The 20,007-nt window shown below is 45.7% G+C and overlaps 1 protein-coding gene across 1 annotated transcript in view; it reads left to right on the forward strand.

Moving 5' to 3' along the window:
• LOC147122292 (dihydropyrimidine dehydrogenase [NADP(+)]-like) overlaps positions 1-20,007 on the forward strand; it is a 1,139,740-nt gene that overhangs the window by 1,000,442 nt on the left and 119,291 nt on the right. The window contains exon 20 of the mRNA XM_085983269.1: positions 11,728-11,907. Within this exon, the coding sequence (XP_085839395.1) occupies positions 11,728-11,907 (180 nt within the window). The remainder of the gene's footprint in view (positions 1-11,727; positions 11,908-20,007) is intronic.

The raw sequence follows: 20,007 nt of genomic DNA on the forward strand, positions 1-20,007 counted from the left end.
CAAATGACAGCTGGGGCATTGCATTCCCGAGGGATAGGATGCATCAGCTGGATAGATAACAGAACTTTTACTAGGTGGCAGCATTCCCAACAGCACATGAAATCGTAGATGATGCGCATGTGACCATCCAGGCTTCTCCTAGCAACCCCAAAGGCTACTTGACCAGAAAAGGTTTTTCATTCCATCAGTGCACAGGTTGTGTCAGCCCACAGAAACATAATTGTGCAAGTTAATGTCTTGGAATAATTCATTATGGCTTCACAGCATTAATGAGGAAACCTGTGTCTGGTCTTCGGCCCTCTGTCTTTGGGGGCTTCTCAGCAGATAGCTATGGATTTGCCATATGCTCCAAGGTGCACGGCAGTCGTGTGATCCTGCCACACATTGCTACAGAGATACTGCAACTATACTACTGCAAATTCTCTGAAAAACCCTTGTAGGGTGTTTATTACATTCTCAAAAGATGTCATGACGGCCTTTTGCTCATTGAACAACTCCTTTCTGAAGGCAGGCCCAGTTGTGTACCAATCCCTAAGCCATGCAACTAATGAATGCCTAGGGCTGCTACTGTAGCCAGCTGCTTCTTTCATCTGCTGCCACCTCCACTTGCTCCTGCTCACTAGTGCTTCAGCTGGTGCTCCCTGTTCAAACTCCTGTCTAAATGCTCCAGGGTGCTTGGATCTGCCGTGGTACCTGCATCATGTGGAGTGTCTGATGCAGCATGCTATGAAGTGCTAGATTCCTTGGTGCTACCTGGGCCTGCCAACATTTCTTGGGAAGGTCCTATAGAAAGAAAAAAAGGCAGGTGTGTTACAATGGTGTCAGGAGAGAATGCCTTCTAACTGTGGTAAGATGCCAAGATACTGTGAAAATATGCCTCTGTATAACTAATAAAAGCCTGATACTTGCTGTGCAAGGCATCAAGTTGCCAAATTGTTCCTCCTGCCTGCACTCCTTTGATGGACTTAGGCCCAGATATTTCGAAAGCAATGTCTTTGAAGTGAGACGGTTGTTTAAAGTCCGAAGACCTTCTTCCAATCTGTTTTCTTTTTCCCCAATGGTTATCTGCTGCCCTCTGAAAACACACAGAAACACACCAACGTTGGGCTTCACAAGAGCTGCTGCACAACCAGCCCTGTGTCCAGCCTACATTCCTTTCTGTAAGAATCAATTATAATACAGCATGTAATGTGTTTCTGATGGCATTGTTACATAGAAACATAGCAGATAGTAGCAGGAGTCGGCCATTCGGCCCCTCGAGCCTGCTCCGCCATTCAATGGGATCATGGCTGATCATCCAAGTTCAGTACCTGGTCCCTGCTTTCTCCCCATACCCCTTGATCCCTTTAGCCTTAAGAAATATATCCAACTTGTTGTTTCAGGACACACCTTGCAAGAACTATGTGTGGCACTACAAGCTATTTAAGTGCACAAAATGTACCCTGCAGCTACACTGACATAAAAAGCTGAAAGATTGTCTCTGTGGTCCATATGCTGTTTCCCTTCGGATGATCCAGATAAAAAGCAGTCGGTGTCATGCATGCTATGGATCAATAGTAAGAGTCCTCCAAATCCAGGTAGGCTCACCTTTGCACTCGTCCCGATGCTTGAAATTTTCTTGTTCATTTTCTCCCAGGTCCATTGGACCTGGAAGACTGTATTCAAAGACCCGGATTTTGCGGTCAGCTGCAAAGTGATGGCACTCGCCGCTGACATCAAAGAAAGCTGCCCACAAAGATCTAGCGAGCTCTGTGGCATTGATTTCACCTCTCCCGATGTTAATTTGAATCTGACGCCAAGCCTAGGGGATCTCCAGCGTCCAGCAACAGTGATGTCATCAAGCTGGCTAAGCAGCCAATCACATTGAAGAATTCTCACAGACAGCAAACCAGGAAGTAAAATGTACTAAAAACAGAAAATGCTGGAGATACTCAGCAGGTCAGGCAGCATCTGTGAAGAGAGAAACAGAGTTAACGTTTCAGGTTGATGACCTTTCATCAGAACTGGAAAAAAGCAGGAAATGGAACAGATTTTTAAGCAAGTGTAGGAGCTGGGAAAGGGGGAGGGGATGAAAGAACAAATGGAAAGGTCTGTGATAGGATAGAAGGCAGGAGAGGTTAAGAGACATTAAGAGATATTCAAGGCAAAAGGAGATGGTAATGGGACAGGTTAAGAAACAAAAGATGGCTCTAGATGAAGTGTAAATTGCGCTGGCAGAATGAAAGACAGCTGCAGGGAGAGAAGAAAAGAAGACACAAACAAAAAGTATGGAAAAATATATATATATATGATAGGGGCCGAGGTTATGATCTGAAATTGTTGAACTCTATGTTGAGTCGAAAGAGCTGTAAAGTGCCTAATCGAAAGATGAGGCGCTGTTCCTCGAGCTTAAGTTGAGTTTCATTGGAACAATGCAAGAGGCCGAGGACGGTGAGGTCTGAGTGGGAGTGGAGCAGAGAATTAAAGTGACAGGTGACCAGAAGTTCGGGGTCCCCCTTACGTGCTGAATGGAGCTGTTCCGCAAAGCGGTCACCCAATCTGCGTTTGGTCTCCCCAATGTAGAGGAGACCGCATCGTGAGTGGCGAATACAGTGTACTAAATTGCAACAAGTACAAGTAAATCACTGTTTCACCAGGAACGGGTGTTTGGGGCCCTGGACAGGGGGGAGGTATAAGGGCATGTGTTGCATCTCCTGCGCTTGCATGGGAAGGTGCCGGGCGAAGGGGAAGGCGTGTTGGGGGTGATAGAGGATTGGACCAGGGTGTCGCGGAGGGAGTGGTCCCTTCGGAATGCTGAAAGGGGAGGTGAGGTGGCGGAAATGGCGGAGGATGATCCGTTGAATGTGGAGGCTGGTGGGGTGAAAGGTGAGGACAAGGGGAACTCTATCGTGGTTCCGGGAGGGAGGGCAGCAGTGCGGGAGATAGAATGGACACGGTCAAGGGCCGTGTCAACCGCAGTAGAGGGGAATCCTCAGTTGAGGAAAAAGGAAGACATGTCAGAAGCACTGATATGGAAGGTGGCATTGTCAGAGCAGATGCGGCGGAGACAGAGAAACTGGGAGAATGGAATAGAGTCCTTACAGGAAGCGGGGTGGGAGCAAGTGTAGTCCAGCTAGCTGTGGGAGTCAGTGGGCTTGTAGTGAATGTTTGTCAATAACCTATCCCCAGAGATGGAGACAGAGAAGTCGAGGAAGGGAAGGGAAGAGTCGGAGATGGACCATGTGAAGGTGAGGGAAGGGTGGAAATTGGAAGCAAAGTGAATGAAATTTTCTAGTTCAGGGCGAGAGCAGGAAACGGCATCAATACAGTCCTCAATGAAAAAGAGGTGAGGGAGGGGACCTGAGTAGGACTGGAACAAAGAATGTTCCACATATCCCACGAAAAGGCAGGCATAGCTAGGACCCATGCGGGTTCCCATAGCAACACCTTTGATTGGAGGAAGTGAGTGGAGTCAAAGGAGAAGTTGTTCAATGTAATAACAAGTTCAGCCAAGCGGAGGAGGGTGGTGGTGGATGGGGACTGGTCGGGCCTCTGTTCAAGGAAGAAGCGGAGCGCCCTCAGGCCATCCTGGTGGGGGATGGAGGTGTAGAGGGATTGTACATCCATAGTGAAAAGGAGGCGGTTGAGGCCAGTAAACTGGAAACTGTTAAAGTGGCGGAGGGCGTCGGAAGAGTCGCGGATGTAGGTGGGAAGAGACTGGATGAGGGGAGAAAAAATAGAGTCGAGATATGAAGAGATAAGTTCCATGGGGCAAGAACAGGCTGAAACGATGGGTCTACCAGGGCAGTCCTGTTGGTGGATCTTGGGAAGGAGGTAGAAGCGGGCTGTGTGGGGTTGGGGAACTATGAGGTTGGCGGCCGTGGGGGGAAGATCTCCAGAGGAGATGAGGTCAGTGACAGTCTTGGAAATGGTGGCTTGATGTTCGTAGTAGGGTCATGGTCCAGGCGGAGGTAGGAGGAGGTGTCGGAGAGTTGGCGTTCAACTTCCGCTAGGTAGAGGTCGGTTCGCCAAACAACAACAGCACCACCCTTGTCAGCAGGTTTAATGCCAATGTTGGGGTTGGATCTGAGAGAATGGAGTGCTGCAAGTTCAGAGAGAGGTAGGTTGGAGTGAGTGAGGGAAGCAGAGAAATAGAGACGGCCAATGTCATGCCGGCAGTTTGCAATGAAAAGATCTAGAGAGGTTAAGAGGCCAGAGGGAGGGGTCCGGGTAGAACGAGAATTCTGAAAGCGGGAGAAAGGGTCAGCTGTGCGGGGGGAAGACTCCTGGCTAAAGAAGTGGGCACGGAGATGAAGGCGGCGGAAAAAGAGCTCAGCATCGTGCCGAGCTCGAAATTCATTGAGGTGGGGGCGTAAGGGGATGAAGCTCAGGCCTTTGCTAAGGACTGATCATTCGGGTCAGATAGTGAAAACGCGGCAGGGGGTGAGATTGGGAGAAGGGATGCGGTCAGAGGAAAGTGAAGGGGAAGAAGGTTCTGGAGGTGCGTTGGTGTCCAAGAGTTGTTGAAGCTTGCGATCCTTGACACCTGAAAGGAAGAAAAAAAGTTTTTTGTTAAAGCGCCGGATGAGGCGAAGGATGAAATGGAACTGCAGACCAGGACAGCTTTGAGATAGTGAGTTGGTGCTGCTGAAGAGAGAGGTCGAGGGTGTGCATGTGGCGTCGCATGGCATTCAGCGTGGATCTCAGGTTACGGCGAGAGCAGTGGTTCGAGGAACGCTGAATATCTTGGAGATGTCTGTAGTCCTGGGTGGATCCAAAACACGAGGGTTGTAATTTCAGTTGGAATCTACGTGGAGTAAGTCAGAGCCGGAGACAGTTGCTGAGGAATGATATGTAACTTTGAAAGCGCGTATTGGTAGATACCTGATCAAACATAAGAAGGGAGACAGAAAGCGATGAAGATGAACAAGGTAAAAGAGACAAACGGAAATCCCGTCAGAGAGAAGAGCAGAACTTCTTCAAGGTGGACATTCCTGGGAGAGAGGTGGCAGTGAATTAAACACTAATACAAGAAGAAAGTACTGCAGATGCTGGAAATCTGAAATAAAAACAGAAAATGCTGGAGAAACTCAGCAGGTCAGGCAGTATCTATGGAGAGAGAAACAGAGTTAATGTTTCAGGTCGACGATGCACTGATTTTCCTTCACTTTTTAATCATTTTACAGAGAGAGAAATAAAGATTGGGACATACACATGGGATTAATGTAGAAGATGAAATATCATAAACAAACTTAAAAAAAAAAAATTATGTTAAAAACCATGGAATTTTTATCATAATGGAAAATTTGACATTCCACAAATATAAAATTAGTTTTTCAGGGCCAGAACGGTTGTTCAGCAGTAAACATGACTCAGTATGCTGTTAAAAACCCTATTACACCTCACTCAACCAGCCTTAGCTTTTTCAGGGGGTTTTAACAGCAATATTCCAGCGTAAAAGGGGAAGTTTTCATCAGTTCAGTGATTTCGATTGATTGCCAGCTGCGGGGAGTTCAACAGCGCGCTGTGTGGAGGAGCAGAGAATGATTGACAGCATGTTCTGGATCTCAGCATTTAACTGCCCGTATGCGCACTCCAGAGGTCACTGTCAGATTCACGGTTGTAATGACGGCGAACGCTGACAGTTTCGCCACCATTGCAACCACAATTTCTGGGCCATTGTGTCTGCAACTTCCATCCAGGAATTTCGGGGTTCAGCTTTTACAGCACCAAGTATAGGCACCCTTTTAGCTGTACTTCCTGCAGCAGGACATCCAAAGCAACATCTTCGAATGGGGAAGTTTTACCCACGTTGCTCCTCGCATTCTTGTGTTTTTTTTTCGCCATCATAAAATACCCTCCCCTTTAATGGTAAGCAACAGCCTTTAAGAGTTGCTGCCTGACCAGATTCCCTGTGCCCGGCCAACTGTACTGCTTCCTGCGCACATTGAGCACCAACGGACACCTATCATAAAGAATGGCAGGGTCTGATCGTGCAATATTCGTCAAGGTCCCACCTTTCTTGCTATTAGTCCGCTCTCAGCCACAGCCCCAGTGGTCCTACCAGCAATTTTGCCATGTTCACCAAATCGGGGTGAATATGAATAGATGTAAGGGCCAATTTTCCCAGTTCACCAGTAAGAAGCCTCGTGCGCTGATAATGCATATCTTAAAGTCACAGGCCTGCTGAATTATGAATGGAAAATCAAGGGCAATGCAGTCCTGATTCCCAATATATAGCCCTGCCACTCAATGGCCCAGAATTTGCAGTCAGCAGCGAAGCAAAGGCGTTCGCCGCTGGCCACGAAGCAATCTCGCGATCTCTGTGGCGAGAAGTCCGGCTTTGCCGACGTTTAGTTGAAATCAGCGTAAGTTAATGGGGATTCCCTCGCGCGATCTGCTGTGACGTCATCAAGCTGTCTAAACAGCCGATCACAAGGCAGAATTCTCACAGACAGAGAATCAGGAAGTGAAGAAGCGCCTTTGATTCTAACTTTTTAAAAATGTTACAGAGAGCAAAACAAAGAGTGGGGCTCTCACACGGGGAAAAGGCAAACCTGAAATAAAGATGGACAATCTTTTTAAAAAAAATTTTAAAAAAAATTTTGAAGTTTCTTAAAAATTGTAATTTTTATTAAAATGGATAAATTTGACACTCCACAAAATTTAAATTCGTTTTTCAGGGCCATAACGTTTGTTTAACAGTCAATACACTGTTAAAACCCCAGTTACACCGAATCCAAAAGGGTCTAACATTTAATGGGGTATTTAACAGCGATATTACGGCGGAAAAGACCAAGTTTTCATCAGTTTCACTGATTCCCCGATTACACTGATTGCCGGCTCTGTTGGGGGGGTGGTGGTGGGGACGGCCACAGCGCAGCCAGTGTCAGAGCAGTGAACGACTGACCGCAACTTCAGGATTTCCACGTTAGGATGCGCTACATCCTGAAGTTCCAGTCAGTTTCAAAGGGGTAATAACAGTGAACGCTGTTCGTCCGCTGTCATTACCCACCGCAAATTTCGGGCCATTATAATAGACTCCCACTGGTATTCAGTGAGTGCAGGGAGCGGTTATGTCCGAATAAACACTTAAATTAGGGTGGTAACAATTAGTTACTTTTATTTCCAGAGGCTGGAGAATATTCCGTCAAAGAATAGCAAAAGCAAAACAAGAGAGACCTTGAAGCGTAATTATCACATCAGGGGGCCATCTAGTGTTCAGTTAATAAAATGCAAGCACTATCCATACCAGGAGCAATGGGAAATCTGGTTGAGGAAGCACCTATTGAAGGCTGTTGCTTTCAAGTGTGATTGCAAAAAAAATCTTGCAAACAAAGTTCCCCATCAGCAGTATCATCTCAGAAAATCAGCTCTATGTTATTAGGCATCATGTAATAGCGTCTCATTGTTTACCTGTGCACACATTTATTTGTTTTGCAGATACAGATTACTGTTCTGAATCCACTGCACTGTAAATTCAGTGGTAGCACCCCAAACAGGAGGCGGGACGCTACTGGAAGCGCTTCCCCTCCTTCCTGGGGTGCTACCATTCAATATCGCGGCGCTACATGCAACAGCGCCACGCGCGTCGGCACGTAACGCTCATTATTACAGGCCCCCTCCCCTGATTAAAGGGGAGGGGGCCTAGCGCAGTGCGCACCGGGGCCCTGCTGGACCACCGGGGAGTGGAGTGCCGGGAAAAGAGCCCGGCACTCAAGAGCGATCACGGCCGGCACCCCGCATGAAAAAGCGGAAGGGGGCAGGTGCTGGCAGACAGCCAAAAAAAATGGCCGCCCGGCACCTGCCCTTTAATTAGCGCCACTGCGGACACAAAAACGCCACCCTGACCCTGTCGGGCATATCGTCCGGCGGTAGGTCAGGGGGCGCAACCCAATTTTGCGGCTGGGGTGCGAGCGGGGCGCTGCGCACGGTGATGATGTCATCGCCGGAGGCGCAGTGCAGTGGGGTGCTAACGGTTACTGCTGCGGCTAACCTCCATCTGAATTTCGCGGGAGGCGTGAGCAGCGCCGCGCCCTAATTTTTGAAATTTTCCCCCTAGTTTCTGAAACGCATTTTGTTTTCTCATCAATATGTTATGATATTGAATAAAATGATATACATCTTACTTTCAGAAACAAAAACATTGCATTATTTGTTGTAAAATGCTGCTGCAAGTTCTTCAGAGGTATAAAACACCACATTTACTGCATCTTCAGAATGCTGCAGAGTTGACGACTTTCAGAAGTAAACAACAGTCTAAAGATGCAATCAAAACCATATTTGATTAATGGTGTTTGATTTAGTTAAAACCTAAATGTAATCATAGACATCAGAAACACTTAGCCAACCTCAAAACGGCGTGTGACAGCAGCTCCAACTCATGTGCCTTGCATATAAATTAAGTTACATCAAATGTTTATATGTATAACCTCTAACACCTTTGTTATTCATAATGTAGCATCTGTTTTTTATCTGTTTTTTCGCCTCTCCCAGGGGCTCACATGGTTTCGGGTGTGGTGGGGACTGTATATATTGTGATACATTCAGTATCACAATCATGTGGGACAGGATGGATGGGCCAAAGGGTGTTTACTTGTCCATCATTGTTTGTATGTTTGTATTACAGACAGATATGCATTTTTGGTGGAGATATAGTAAAGAGAGGAAGGTTGGAAAGAGATAAATAGTACTTAATGTGAAATAAGTTACCAACTATTTGCAATTTGCTTTTTCAAACTTGTTGCAAAAAAAAATGATCCCATCATTGAAGTTTTGCAGATGAGCATTGGACAGAGTCAATCCCCTACAAATAGTAATAAAGTACAGGGCATAAAACATCAATTTGCTTTATTTATGATTTAAAAAATTGAGCACAAATTAGTAAGCTTTTAGCATGATTAATTTCGTACACAAACGTATTGGACCTGCAATACAGTCCAAAGTGGAAAGACACTCGAGACTCACTTAGGGACCAATAATGTGATGGGAATCACTCAAAATGCTATGGGTACTTCAGCCCTGTGTTATTCGGGAACAGAGGCCTGAGCTCTACTTCACATCCCATGTACAGTGCACTTGACAGTGCAGGCCAGATACATTTTGTGCATTGAGAGCCTATGCCCAGATCATATGCAAGGCTCGCAAAGTTCCAAGTTTCATGCTGATGAGATAGAAACCTGAACAGTGCTCCAGATGCTCAGTGCCCATTTGAAATGGATGCTTCAAGGGAGACATGCCCTTCTGCACATAGGGCCACCCTTTGTGCAGGACTTCATTCTGCATGGGCGCCAATGTTCAATCTATGAACTGGGTCATCCTTCCTGGAGCCATTCAAAAAAAAAAGACACCATTGTAAGGACAGCCAGAAGCCCTTGAATGGCTGCTGGTATATAATAACCCTGTGCCCATGACCTCACCACTTTCCCAGCACATCACATGCTATGGAACACTCCCTTTCTGTTGCGTGGCTGTGCAGCGCTCCAGGGATCCCACGCAACCCCGCGTGCACGGTATTTTGAATGGCCCGCGCAGCCCCTTAAAGGAGCCGCGAGGCGCCAAAAAAAATTAGAGGGAACATTGATGCTATGTATTGAGATCACAATCGAAATATTTAAATTAGCTGACCTCATGTTGTGGAGTGAAGTCTGCTGCGGCTCGACAAGTGCAGCCAGAACTTGGTGCTCATTATTCGCCCCATAGAATTAATGTTGAAGTAAAGGCAAGCTAATATAAACTAAAATGGCACATCTGTGGTTTTTCAGAATGCATCACTGGTGACATAACAGAACTAAAGCAGAAAATGACATTAAGAAAGCAAAGAATATTAAGAGAAATGTCAAGTATTTCTATAAATATACCAAGCAAGTAAAGAAGGAAATGGTGGGGCCATTGAATGATCCAAACGTTGACAATATTAAGTGACCAAGGAATAAGCAATGTGCAAAATTAATTCTTCTTTTCTGTGTTCATGAAGGTGGCCATGGACATTTTCCCAGTTGTGAAATTGAATTTCAGGCGGAGAGGTAGAGAATGGAGAAAATAGGAAGTACTAAAAGGAATAGAAATTTCAGATAAAGCATTTGCTGATAGGCTGAGGAAGTTAAAGGAAGACGAGGCACCAGGGCTGCATATACATCATTCAAGAGTATTTAAAGAAATGACCACCAAAGTTGGTCACAGCCATGCCACTATCTTGAGGGAATCATTAGAAATGGAAGTAGTGCTCGAGGTTTAGAAAGGAGCTAATGTAGCATCAACCTTTAAAAAGGGACATTAAGAAAATCCAGAAAACTGCAGGCAAAATGACAGATCTTGTTGACAATGGAAATTCTGTGGGCATGATACTCAGATTTCAGCAAGGCTTTTGATACTGTGCCACACAAGCAATAATACCACAAGGTAGGAAGACATGGGATCGGAGGAAAAGTTCTGAGGTGGTTTGAAAATTGGCTAAATCAGAAAAAGAAAAAGCGCTGTTGTGAATGGAGATGCATTGACATGGCAAGTGGATTGATTGCTGTATACGAAGTATATAAATGATTTGGTGCTGGGGCATGAAACAAAAACTCTAAATTTGCAAATTGCACCAAATTTTAGTGGTGGGATGGGCAAACAATAGACAACAGGAATCCATAAACAAAGGGATCTGGTGAAGTGGCTGATCAATGGCAAATGGCATTTAATATGGACAAATGCAAGGTAATGAGACTAAGAAAGGGAAATAAGCAGTGGGAGTACAAGCTAAATGGCTCTAGGATACGAAACAAAACGCACTAGGGATCTGGGGCTTTGGTAGATAGTTCAGTAAAATCAACAGTGTATTGTGAATCAGTAGTAAGGAAAGTCAACCAGATCTTAGAATATACAGCCAGAGGGATAGATCACAAATCCCAACAGATGATAATGTGTCTGTACAAGGCACTGGTATAGTCGCACCTGGAATGCTGTGTTAAATACTGGTCACTGCACTATGGCAAGGATATCCAGGCATTGGAAGCAATGCAGAAAAGGGCAACTAAACCAATCACTTAATGCACCTAAGCTATGAGGAGGGTTTGAAGAGCCTGAGATTGTTTACTTTGGAGACGAGAAGGCTGAGGGGAGAGATGGTTCAAATGATCAGGATTTTTATAAGAATAGATAAATTGAATCCTGATAATATGCTCAAGATTGGCCCAAATTCTAGAAGCAAGGGACATTAGCTCAACCTTAGAGGAAGGAAGGTGCATATGCAGTTGAGATTTAACTACTTTACACTGAGGTTCGTGAATGTGTGACATGAACTGTCCAGGGAGTTAATGGAGGAAGATAATGTGGAAAAAGTAAGGAAGAATTGGATAAGAGTGCGCAATTGAGAGCTATTAGTTTTTTTGAACAGGCCAGATGGACTGCAGAGTCTTTTCACGTCCTGTACTTTCCTATATTTCTATGACATTCCAGTTTATTTCAATCTGTTTTTATAAGTGATGATAATTATAGCGTTTAAAGCAAGTCAGAACATCATTTCATAAAGCTGCATTTACAAATAGCCTTAGAATATGATGGTACAATAAATGGATTTGAAAAGGTCAACATTTAAGTAAATCTGCAGGATTTTTAGATAGAAGCAAGGGTTACGTTCATCGTTCTGCACCCTCATTAAGATCTTTGTCCCCCAACAGCTAAAATGGTATATCTAAAAATATATATTGTAAACAAATAAAACTAACTGTATACACAATATTAAAATAACCTGTGTACTTACAGATATGCAGTGCTGTTCAGAATCAAGACTTCACATTAATTGAAGACTACTGCACAGGATTGAAGGCGTTGTTGTATTTAAAAAGCATTGAAGAGCTGCAAAAGTGGGATGGACAGAGCCCACCAACAATGTCTCACCAGAAAGGAAAACCTGTACCTAAAATTCCTGGTATAATTGGACAGGTATGAATCTTTATCCTTCCTTCCTTCCTTCCTCCCTCCCTCCCTCCCTCCCATCCTCCCTCCCTCCTTCTGTCTCCCTCTCTTTTGTAAATCTTTAAAAGTGTTATAAATGAACCGGATTTTTATACGAAGATCTGTGGTGGAGATGGGGGAGATGATGCAGAGGGAATCACCATTATTACATGGACCAAGTTGGTGTGCATGTTCTAATTCCCTACTAGTTCACTTCCAGATCCCCTGAGTACCTGTGTTAACTGTAATTATATAGGGTGTTGTCAAAACGTTCAGCCTTATTATTGATCTACCACATTCATAGGCTGCAATTCTGCTAACCTCGGCAGGCGACGTCGGTGACAGGTCCCGACCCCGCTGCTGGCTCCATCCCACTGGCTGAAATGAATTTCCCTTGATGGGGCTTATTAAGCCCGCCCAGCGCGTTTCCCAGCCAATTAGAGGTAGCGGGTCTGGCGACATCACTTGATGACGCGTCATCAGCCGGTTTCCTTAAAGGGACCATGTCCAAAATTGTTTTGACATTTGTGCTGTCAGTGTTCTACAGCATTGAGGTGCTGTAAACACTGACAATCACTGCACAAAGGCACAGGGATGCACCCAGGCTCTCCCATTACTCTGTCCATATGCTTATGGGGGGGAGTCACAGCACACAGGAAGGTCCTCTTCCCTTCCCATGGGCGGAAGAGACCTCCCCAGGAGATCAACACAGCCTGGTTGCACATTGCATAGGAGGGCACAAGCAGGGATGTGGTCAGGAGGACCTGGGTGCAGTGCCACAAACGTTTCAATGATCTCAGTAGAGCACGAAATGTTAGTACAAAGCCACACTCATCCTCATCCTGCTGTGCCTCTCATCACATCCCCATAACTCTGCCTTCCCTACCCTACTCCTGTACATCCTTACTCACACCAACTTACCTTGCACCTCCGCCCATCCCTCTCTATCTACATTATCACTTCCCCATCTCACTAGCCACCCCTCACACTCACCCTCATCCTAGTGCAATCATACCAACTAACAACACACAAGGGTAGGCACTTGGCTGTTTTATGCAATGTTCATGTAAAGTTTCTGTTAATGTGGTGTCAAACATTGAAACCTTTATTTTCAACACTTTTCATTCTTGGACAGATCTGTGTGCCCCTTTGGAAATGGCTTAGTTAGTTGCAGTGAATGGTGAGACATAACTGTACCCCCCACAATGGTGATGAGTGTGAAAAGAATGGCTTGGGCATTGTAGGGATGCTTTATGGTGTTGGTGTGGGGTGGTACCAACCTGGTGCATCATGTGGCAATGAGGGCATACAGCGTCAAGTGAAGTAAAACTGGCTTTGGTGAGGCCATCCCTGGCCTCCCGGGCAGCAATGTGCTTGGGTGCTGATGCCCTGTGCAGCATCAATTGATTGTGGAGAAGGTTGGTGTTGTTGTTGGTGCTGCTGGTGTGCCTGGTGCTGCTGGTGTTGGGGCTGATTGTGGTGGGATTTTGAGGACCAAGGTGAGAGAGTATAAAGGGCACCCATGCTGATGTAATGGCAGGTGAAGTAGAGATGACAGAAGCGATCTGTCAATGGTGGAAGAGGTAATGAGGTCAGACTGGATGGAGACTTGTGTAAAGACTTGCAGCATCTTGAATCTGTAGTGGAAATGCAGTTTAGAGAAGCTAGTGGTTGAGGGAACATGTCTCAATCATCTGGGAGCTTTGACTTGACATTTGAAGCTGTCAAGTCATCAGCTGATTCAATGGCCACTGACCTCCTGCCTCAGCTTCACAGACATGGTCTAGGCACAGCAGGAAACTGGTGGGCGACCTGTCAAATCTAAAAAGCTGGGAAAAAAACCATTGATAAATGGCTGTAAACAAGTCACTAATGAGTTTAATTGCCTCCCCCGTCGCTGCATGTCGGGTCTGCTCAGTGCTGACAGACGCGACATTCGGTAAAGACGCATAGCGGCGGGTTGAGAGCGGGGTCCCGACCCACTGGGGAAAAAAAACTTTCCCACCCGACCTGCCACCGATCATGCCTGCTGAACCCCAGCAAAATCCAGCCCATATATACAGTTTAATTAATGCATAACACAACTAAAATTTCAGTCTTCATGTTAGAATTATTTGGTATTTATTGACTAGCTTTAACAATTATGAAGAGTATGACGTACCAACTTGTCAGTTGAAATTCCATTGAATGCTATCTTTGGCACACTAGTTAAGAAGTTTGTGAATAAATTAATAAAATAGAGCTGAAATGAATTTTACACAAGTACACTATCTGGTGCGCTAAACCCCTTAGTGTGTGAAGCATATATTAAATAGAGCCTAGCCAATGACTGTAAGTAACAAGGCAGTAACAAAACTTGGCTGTGTGAAAGTTAGCATACAAAGCCTGAACATGTTTGTAGGCAATTCCTTCCGTTTAAAATAAACATGTTTGTGCCTCCGTTAAAATAGTGGAGAAAGGAATTGCACATGAATATATTAACAGTTATTATTGCTAATCTTTGCCCAGTGTAGTTTTAAGGTCTTTAGGGGTTAGGATGATATGAACTGCAAGAGCAAACCTTGAGCCAGTTATAAATATCATCCAAACAAGAATATGTTAACAGTCTTGAACATACTCTTAAGCAATGTTTATTTTCAATACTATAATACCTATAGTTACCTATTGTTTATACATTTTTTCAGAGGTTTTGTTGTTAGATTTCTTGACCCAAAAAATCCACAGTCTTTCTAGCGAATCTCACCATAACCTCAGTCCACCACTAGAGTAAGAAACTGGGCCGGGACCCAGAAACACCAGATCCTAGCTTAATGTCAGGAATTCTGCTTGACCTGCTGAATGCAACCTCAGCCTGCTCCAGATATGGCCATCAGCATAGGAAGGAATAGCAAGGAATAGCATTGGGAAAGGACTAGCTACGTCAGGAGTTCCCACTTTTCTAATCCTCAGTGGGACCCTTTACAGCATTGGCAGAGGAACGCCTAGTCAGACCAGGCGTACTTTGGTGATAAACAGAAGTGCAATTTCTAACCCAGTGATCTTCAATAGAGTAAAACTCTCCTTATTCCTGCTGTCAGTATTGCATTCTGCACTATTACCAAAAACAACAACCCGCCATCTATATTGCATCTTTAACATAGACAACAATGCTTTAAAGTGGAGAACAACAAACATTGAGCACAAATAGGGGAGACAAAAAAAAAGAAAGACTTACATTAGTATAGTGCCTTTCACAACTACCGGACGTCCCAAAGCACTTTGCAGCCAATTAAGTACTTTTTTGAAGTGTAGTCACTTGTAATGTACCTGGCAGCCAATTTGCACACAGCAAGCTCCCACAAACAGCAATGTGATAATGACCAGATAATCTGTTTTAGTGATGTTGATTGAGGGTAAAATATTGGCCAGGACATCGGGCATAACCCCCCTGCTCTTCTTCGAAATACTGCCGTAGGATCTTTTACATCCACCTTGAGAGAGCAGACAGGGCCTCAGTTTAACATCTCATCTGAAAGACAGCACCTCTGACAGTGGAGCACTCCCTCAGTACTGCACTGGAGTGTCAGCCTAGATTTTTGTGCTAAAGTCTCTGGAGTTGGGACTTGAACCCACAGCCTTCAGACTCAGAGCCACGGCTGACACTCTTAAAGTTAGAAGAGGTGACCAAAGTCAAGGTCAAATAGGCAATGAGAAAAAAGAAAGAAGGGAATGCATTATTATTACCACAAATTGCTGTTGAAGCTGAGTCAATCATAGCATTTAAGAGGAAATTAGATAAACACTTGAAGAAAATCACAAAGGGATACAGAGAAAGATTAGAGAGAAATGGGATTTTTTTTTAATGTTCTTGGGATGTGGGCAACATTGGCAGGGCAATATTTATTGTCTATCCCTCATTGCTCTGAGAGCATTAAGATTCAACCATGTAGTGTGGGGCTGATGTCATTTGTCGACCAGACTGGATGGTCCCTTCCCTGAAGGACATTAATGAGCCATTTATGATAATCTGCCAGATTTTATGGTCATTTTACCTGGTGCCAGCCCAGAAAATCACCAAATTTATTGAATTCAGTTTCACTGCTTGCTATGGTGGGTTTTAAACTAATGACCTCTGGGTTGCTGGCCAAGTACCATATACCACCATACCCTCAGAGGAACTGGCATTGGCACTGACACAGGCACAGGTATGAATGGTCAAACGACTTCATCCTATGCTGAAATTTCAATGATTCTGTGATGAAACCCATCGAGCTGATTTAAGAGGGTTAGAGCAACATACATTTCTAGGCTAAGGATATTGCTTTGTCTTTAAGGGTAGTTGGAGAGCCTTCATTCAGTGCTTTAGTCTCCCTGATGAGTTTAATGAAAACATGTTCAAATGGTCTATAATTCGATAATTAGAATTGAGTCTCAATGGCCTTTAGTATAGCCTCAACCACAGCTCCATCTTCAGATTTCTAGCAGCCACATTGCAAGCCTGGGACTCAAATGTAGACCGTTTTAATGATGCATGAAGTGCCGAAGCACTTGAGCCACCGAACTCCGCACACCCTGCCGTACATTCTCAAACTAAACCTCTTACTCTTTGTCTCTTATGGTGTAGCAATTACATAATACTTCCAGTCAGTCATAATTAATTACATTGTTTTTGATGTTTAAATTTATTTTTAATTTACAGAAAGTAAGTTATAAACGCAGTCATAATAGGTTTGGTCATTGTTTTACCTCATTTAAAAAAAACATACAAAGCAGCCACAGAAATTTCCCATGCATGACAACACAAACAAATGGATGACTATCTCAGTAATGGAAGATCTACAAGGAGAAAATTACAATTGAATGGTTTCAGGTAACTGCTCTTCCTCATTTCAGTCTATTCTTATTATAATGCTAAAAATGGCTATTTGTTGCAGGTATTGCACATATGAACAGCGTGAACTCGAATGTGTAGTCGTCACCCTATCCTGTCTAATTCTTCCAGAAACCTTTTATTGGTAGCTCGCTGATGTTACTCCAGAGATTTGATGCAATTAATGCCCCAGAATGATTCTTCTGGCATTTACTTGAAACATCATCACTGTACGTTTCAACAAAAGGCTTCAGCCAACATCACAGATGAGCTGTAGAGGAAACATTCTGTTCACTAACAGCCAGAGACACACAGTGGATTTTTCTGGGCAAAAGCTTGAACTGAATCAGTGTTTTCAAATTGCAGCCATTAGTGATTCTTTTAAAGATAATAATTGGGAGAGAAATTCGGTATAGCCCTGTTTGGGGTGCTAAAACTTTGAAAGTTGAAAAATTAGCACCAGGCGCTAATCATTCTCGCCTCCCGCAAAATTCAGTTTTAGCGCTCCAAGAAGGAAGTGGAGCATTAAATCACGTGTTAAACACTTCTCTTAGGGCGCTAAAGTCCGAGAGCAGGGCGGTAGCGGCAGAGCGCTAAACAATTTCGAGCGCATTGTAAACGGCACTCTTTCATCACAGAGGCTGCTTCCCTCGCTTAAAGGGAAAGGCCAAAGATGTTGCACAAGCTAGTTGTCATCAGTTCTGTTTTGCAAGGTGACCTGGGTGACTGCCATTACAGCCCCAGGGGGGCGCGAGTGAATTTTCCATCCGGGGCGATAATGGGGTGCTGCGCACTTTATGACATCACGATCTGCGAGGCGCTAGAGGCCCAAGCGCTAAGAGTCAGCGTCAGCGCTAAACCGGCACTGAAGTTCGCGGGCATCGTTGCATTCGCCGTGCCCGGGCGCTAACCCCTTAGTGCCCGGGCGCTAACCCCTTAGCGCCCCGTTAGCGCCCCCGCCAGGCGCTAACAGGAGGCGCTAACATACCAAATTTCTAGCTCATTAATAATTGTAAAGAAAGAAACTTCTTTTAAAATGTTATTGAAAGGGGATCACAAAATAAAACAAGCAAATTTTGGGGTACACAAATTCAGGAACTTGATTTGAAAATGCCAATTTGAAACTCTGAATCAGGACATTCACAGATATTGCCCATAATCTATATAGATTATGGCATCAGGATTAAAAGTTACTGTTTCGTGTATCAATTTCTTTAATTCCATAATTTGCATAAAGTATTTAAGTGCTCATTTTAAAAAGCATAGGGCTAGATTTTCAGTCGCTTGCGCCAGCAGTTAGCGCCTTAAGAGAAGTGATTTTCGGGCGCTATGCGTGTAGCGCCCGGGCGCAGCGCAGTTTGCGCCCCGCCCCAAATTAAGTTGCCCGTTAGCGCCGGCGCAAAGTTTAGCGCCCGCCCAGATGCGCGCGCAGAAAATGACGTCACATCCTCGTGCAACGCCCTTTGTGCGCCCCGATTCCAAACTTCAGTCGGACCGCCCCATTGTGCGGCTGGCGGCCGGAGCATTTGGAAAAAGGAACGCAACACAACCAGCGCGGGCCCCGGGGGGCGCAAATTAAAGGGGACGTACTCTCCAGTATAAAGGCCAGCCTTTTTTCAGAAAACACTCTTGTGCAACGCATTTCTGGAGACACAACAAGGAGGATAACTAACTGGTTTCAAGCAGCAAGAGCCAGGTATTTTTGGACTCAGGCCAGAGCGCTGCAAGTGGCCTTTTGGAAATTAGAGTGTTTGCCAGGATTTGATGGGGGTTGCATGGGGTGCCAACGCGGAGCTGCAGCTCCATGTCCGTAGGGCTCGCAGACGCATTGTGAGAGGGGCAGCCCTGGCTAGAGGCAGAGGGGGCTACAGGCGTCGGCCACGTAGGCCTTACCCAGTCAGGCTATACCGCCAGCAGCGCTCCTACCTAAACATGAGTGCCGCGCGATGTGTTAAAAGGCTCCGATTCCGAAAGGAGGTGATTGCAGAGATCTGCCACCTGCTTCGCCGAGATCTGCGGCCAAAGCTCAGGTGCAGGACGTCTCTGTCGGTGGAAGTGAAGGTGACGGTGGCATTGAACTTCTATGCCACCGGCTCCTTCCAATACGCTGCTGGGGACATAGCAAACATCTCCCAGTACGGCGCGCATCACTGCATCCGCCAGGTGACCGAAGCACTGTTCAGAAGGAGAGGCCAATTCATCTCCTTCCCCATGGCCCTGGAGAGCCAGCATCAGCGCACATTGGGATTTTCCAGACTCGGGGAATTCCCCTTGGTGCAGGGCGCCATTGACTGTACGCATGTGGCTTTGCGGGCCCCTCTGGAGCATGGCGAGCAGTATCGCAACAGGAAGGGCTACCATTCTCTGAATGTGCAGCTGGTCTGTGACCACAAGCAGCGCATCATGGCAGTCAATGCCAGCTTCCCAGGCAGCAGCCACGATGCCTTTATCCTGCGGCAGAGTACTGTGCATGACATATTCCAGGCACAGCCTCCCCCAAGAGGATGGCTACTCGGGGACAAAGGCTATCCTTTGTGCACCTGGCTCATGACCCCGCTCCGCGCGCCCAGGACCGCTGCTGAAGAGGCCTACAACGAGAGCCATCAAACCACCCGCAACATCATCGAGCTAACTATTGGGGTCCTCAAGCAGCGGTTCCGCTGCCTTGATCGCTCCGGAGGAGCTCTCCAGTATTCGCCGGACCGGGTCTCCCAATTTGTGGTGGTTTGCTGCATGCTACACAACCTGGCTATCCGCAGGACTCAGGCACTGCCACCTGACGTTGGACCAGCACCTCAGGAGGAGGAGCAGGAGGAGCATGAGGAGGAGGAGGAGGAGGAGCAGGAGTACGTTCCCAGGAGGGAGCGACCAGGGCCAAGGGCCGCACGACGCCACCTTATTACACGGTACTTCTAAGCCCCCTGTCAGGGAATGGCCAGGGGCCATGAGGGAAGATGAATGCAGCCGCTCCGCAAGCCCTCAGCCGGCGAAGCCAACAAACACTAAGAAGAACAACCATGGAGACTGCATGAATAAAGATAATTTTTTATTACACAAAAATGAAAAGCCCTTCCCACATGAATCCCCAAAAACAATAAACGGGCCCCACAAAAAGCCCAACAAACGACTCACTCCCACAAACTGGGGAGGAGTCACTCCACCTTTCTTCAAACCGGGCCTCAACGTCGGCCTAACGCAAAAAATAAGCCCTCCAACAACACAACCATGGGCAAAATAAA

Source organism: Somniosus microcephalus, chromosome 3 (assembly GCF_052327205.1).
Source record: "Somniosus microcephalus isolate GS21.2 chromosome 3, FLI_Smic_1.0, whole genome shotgun sequence".
Classification (NCBI taxonomy): Eukaryota; Metazoa; Chordata; class Chondrichthyes; order Squaliformes; family Somniosidae; genus Somniosus; species Somniosus microcephalus.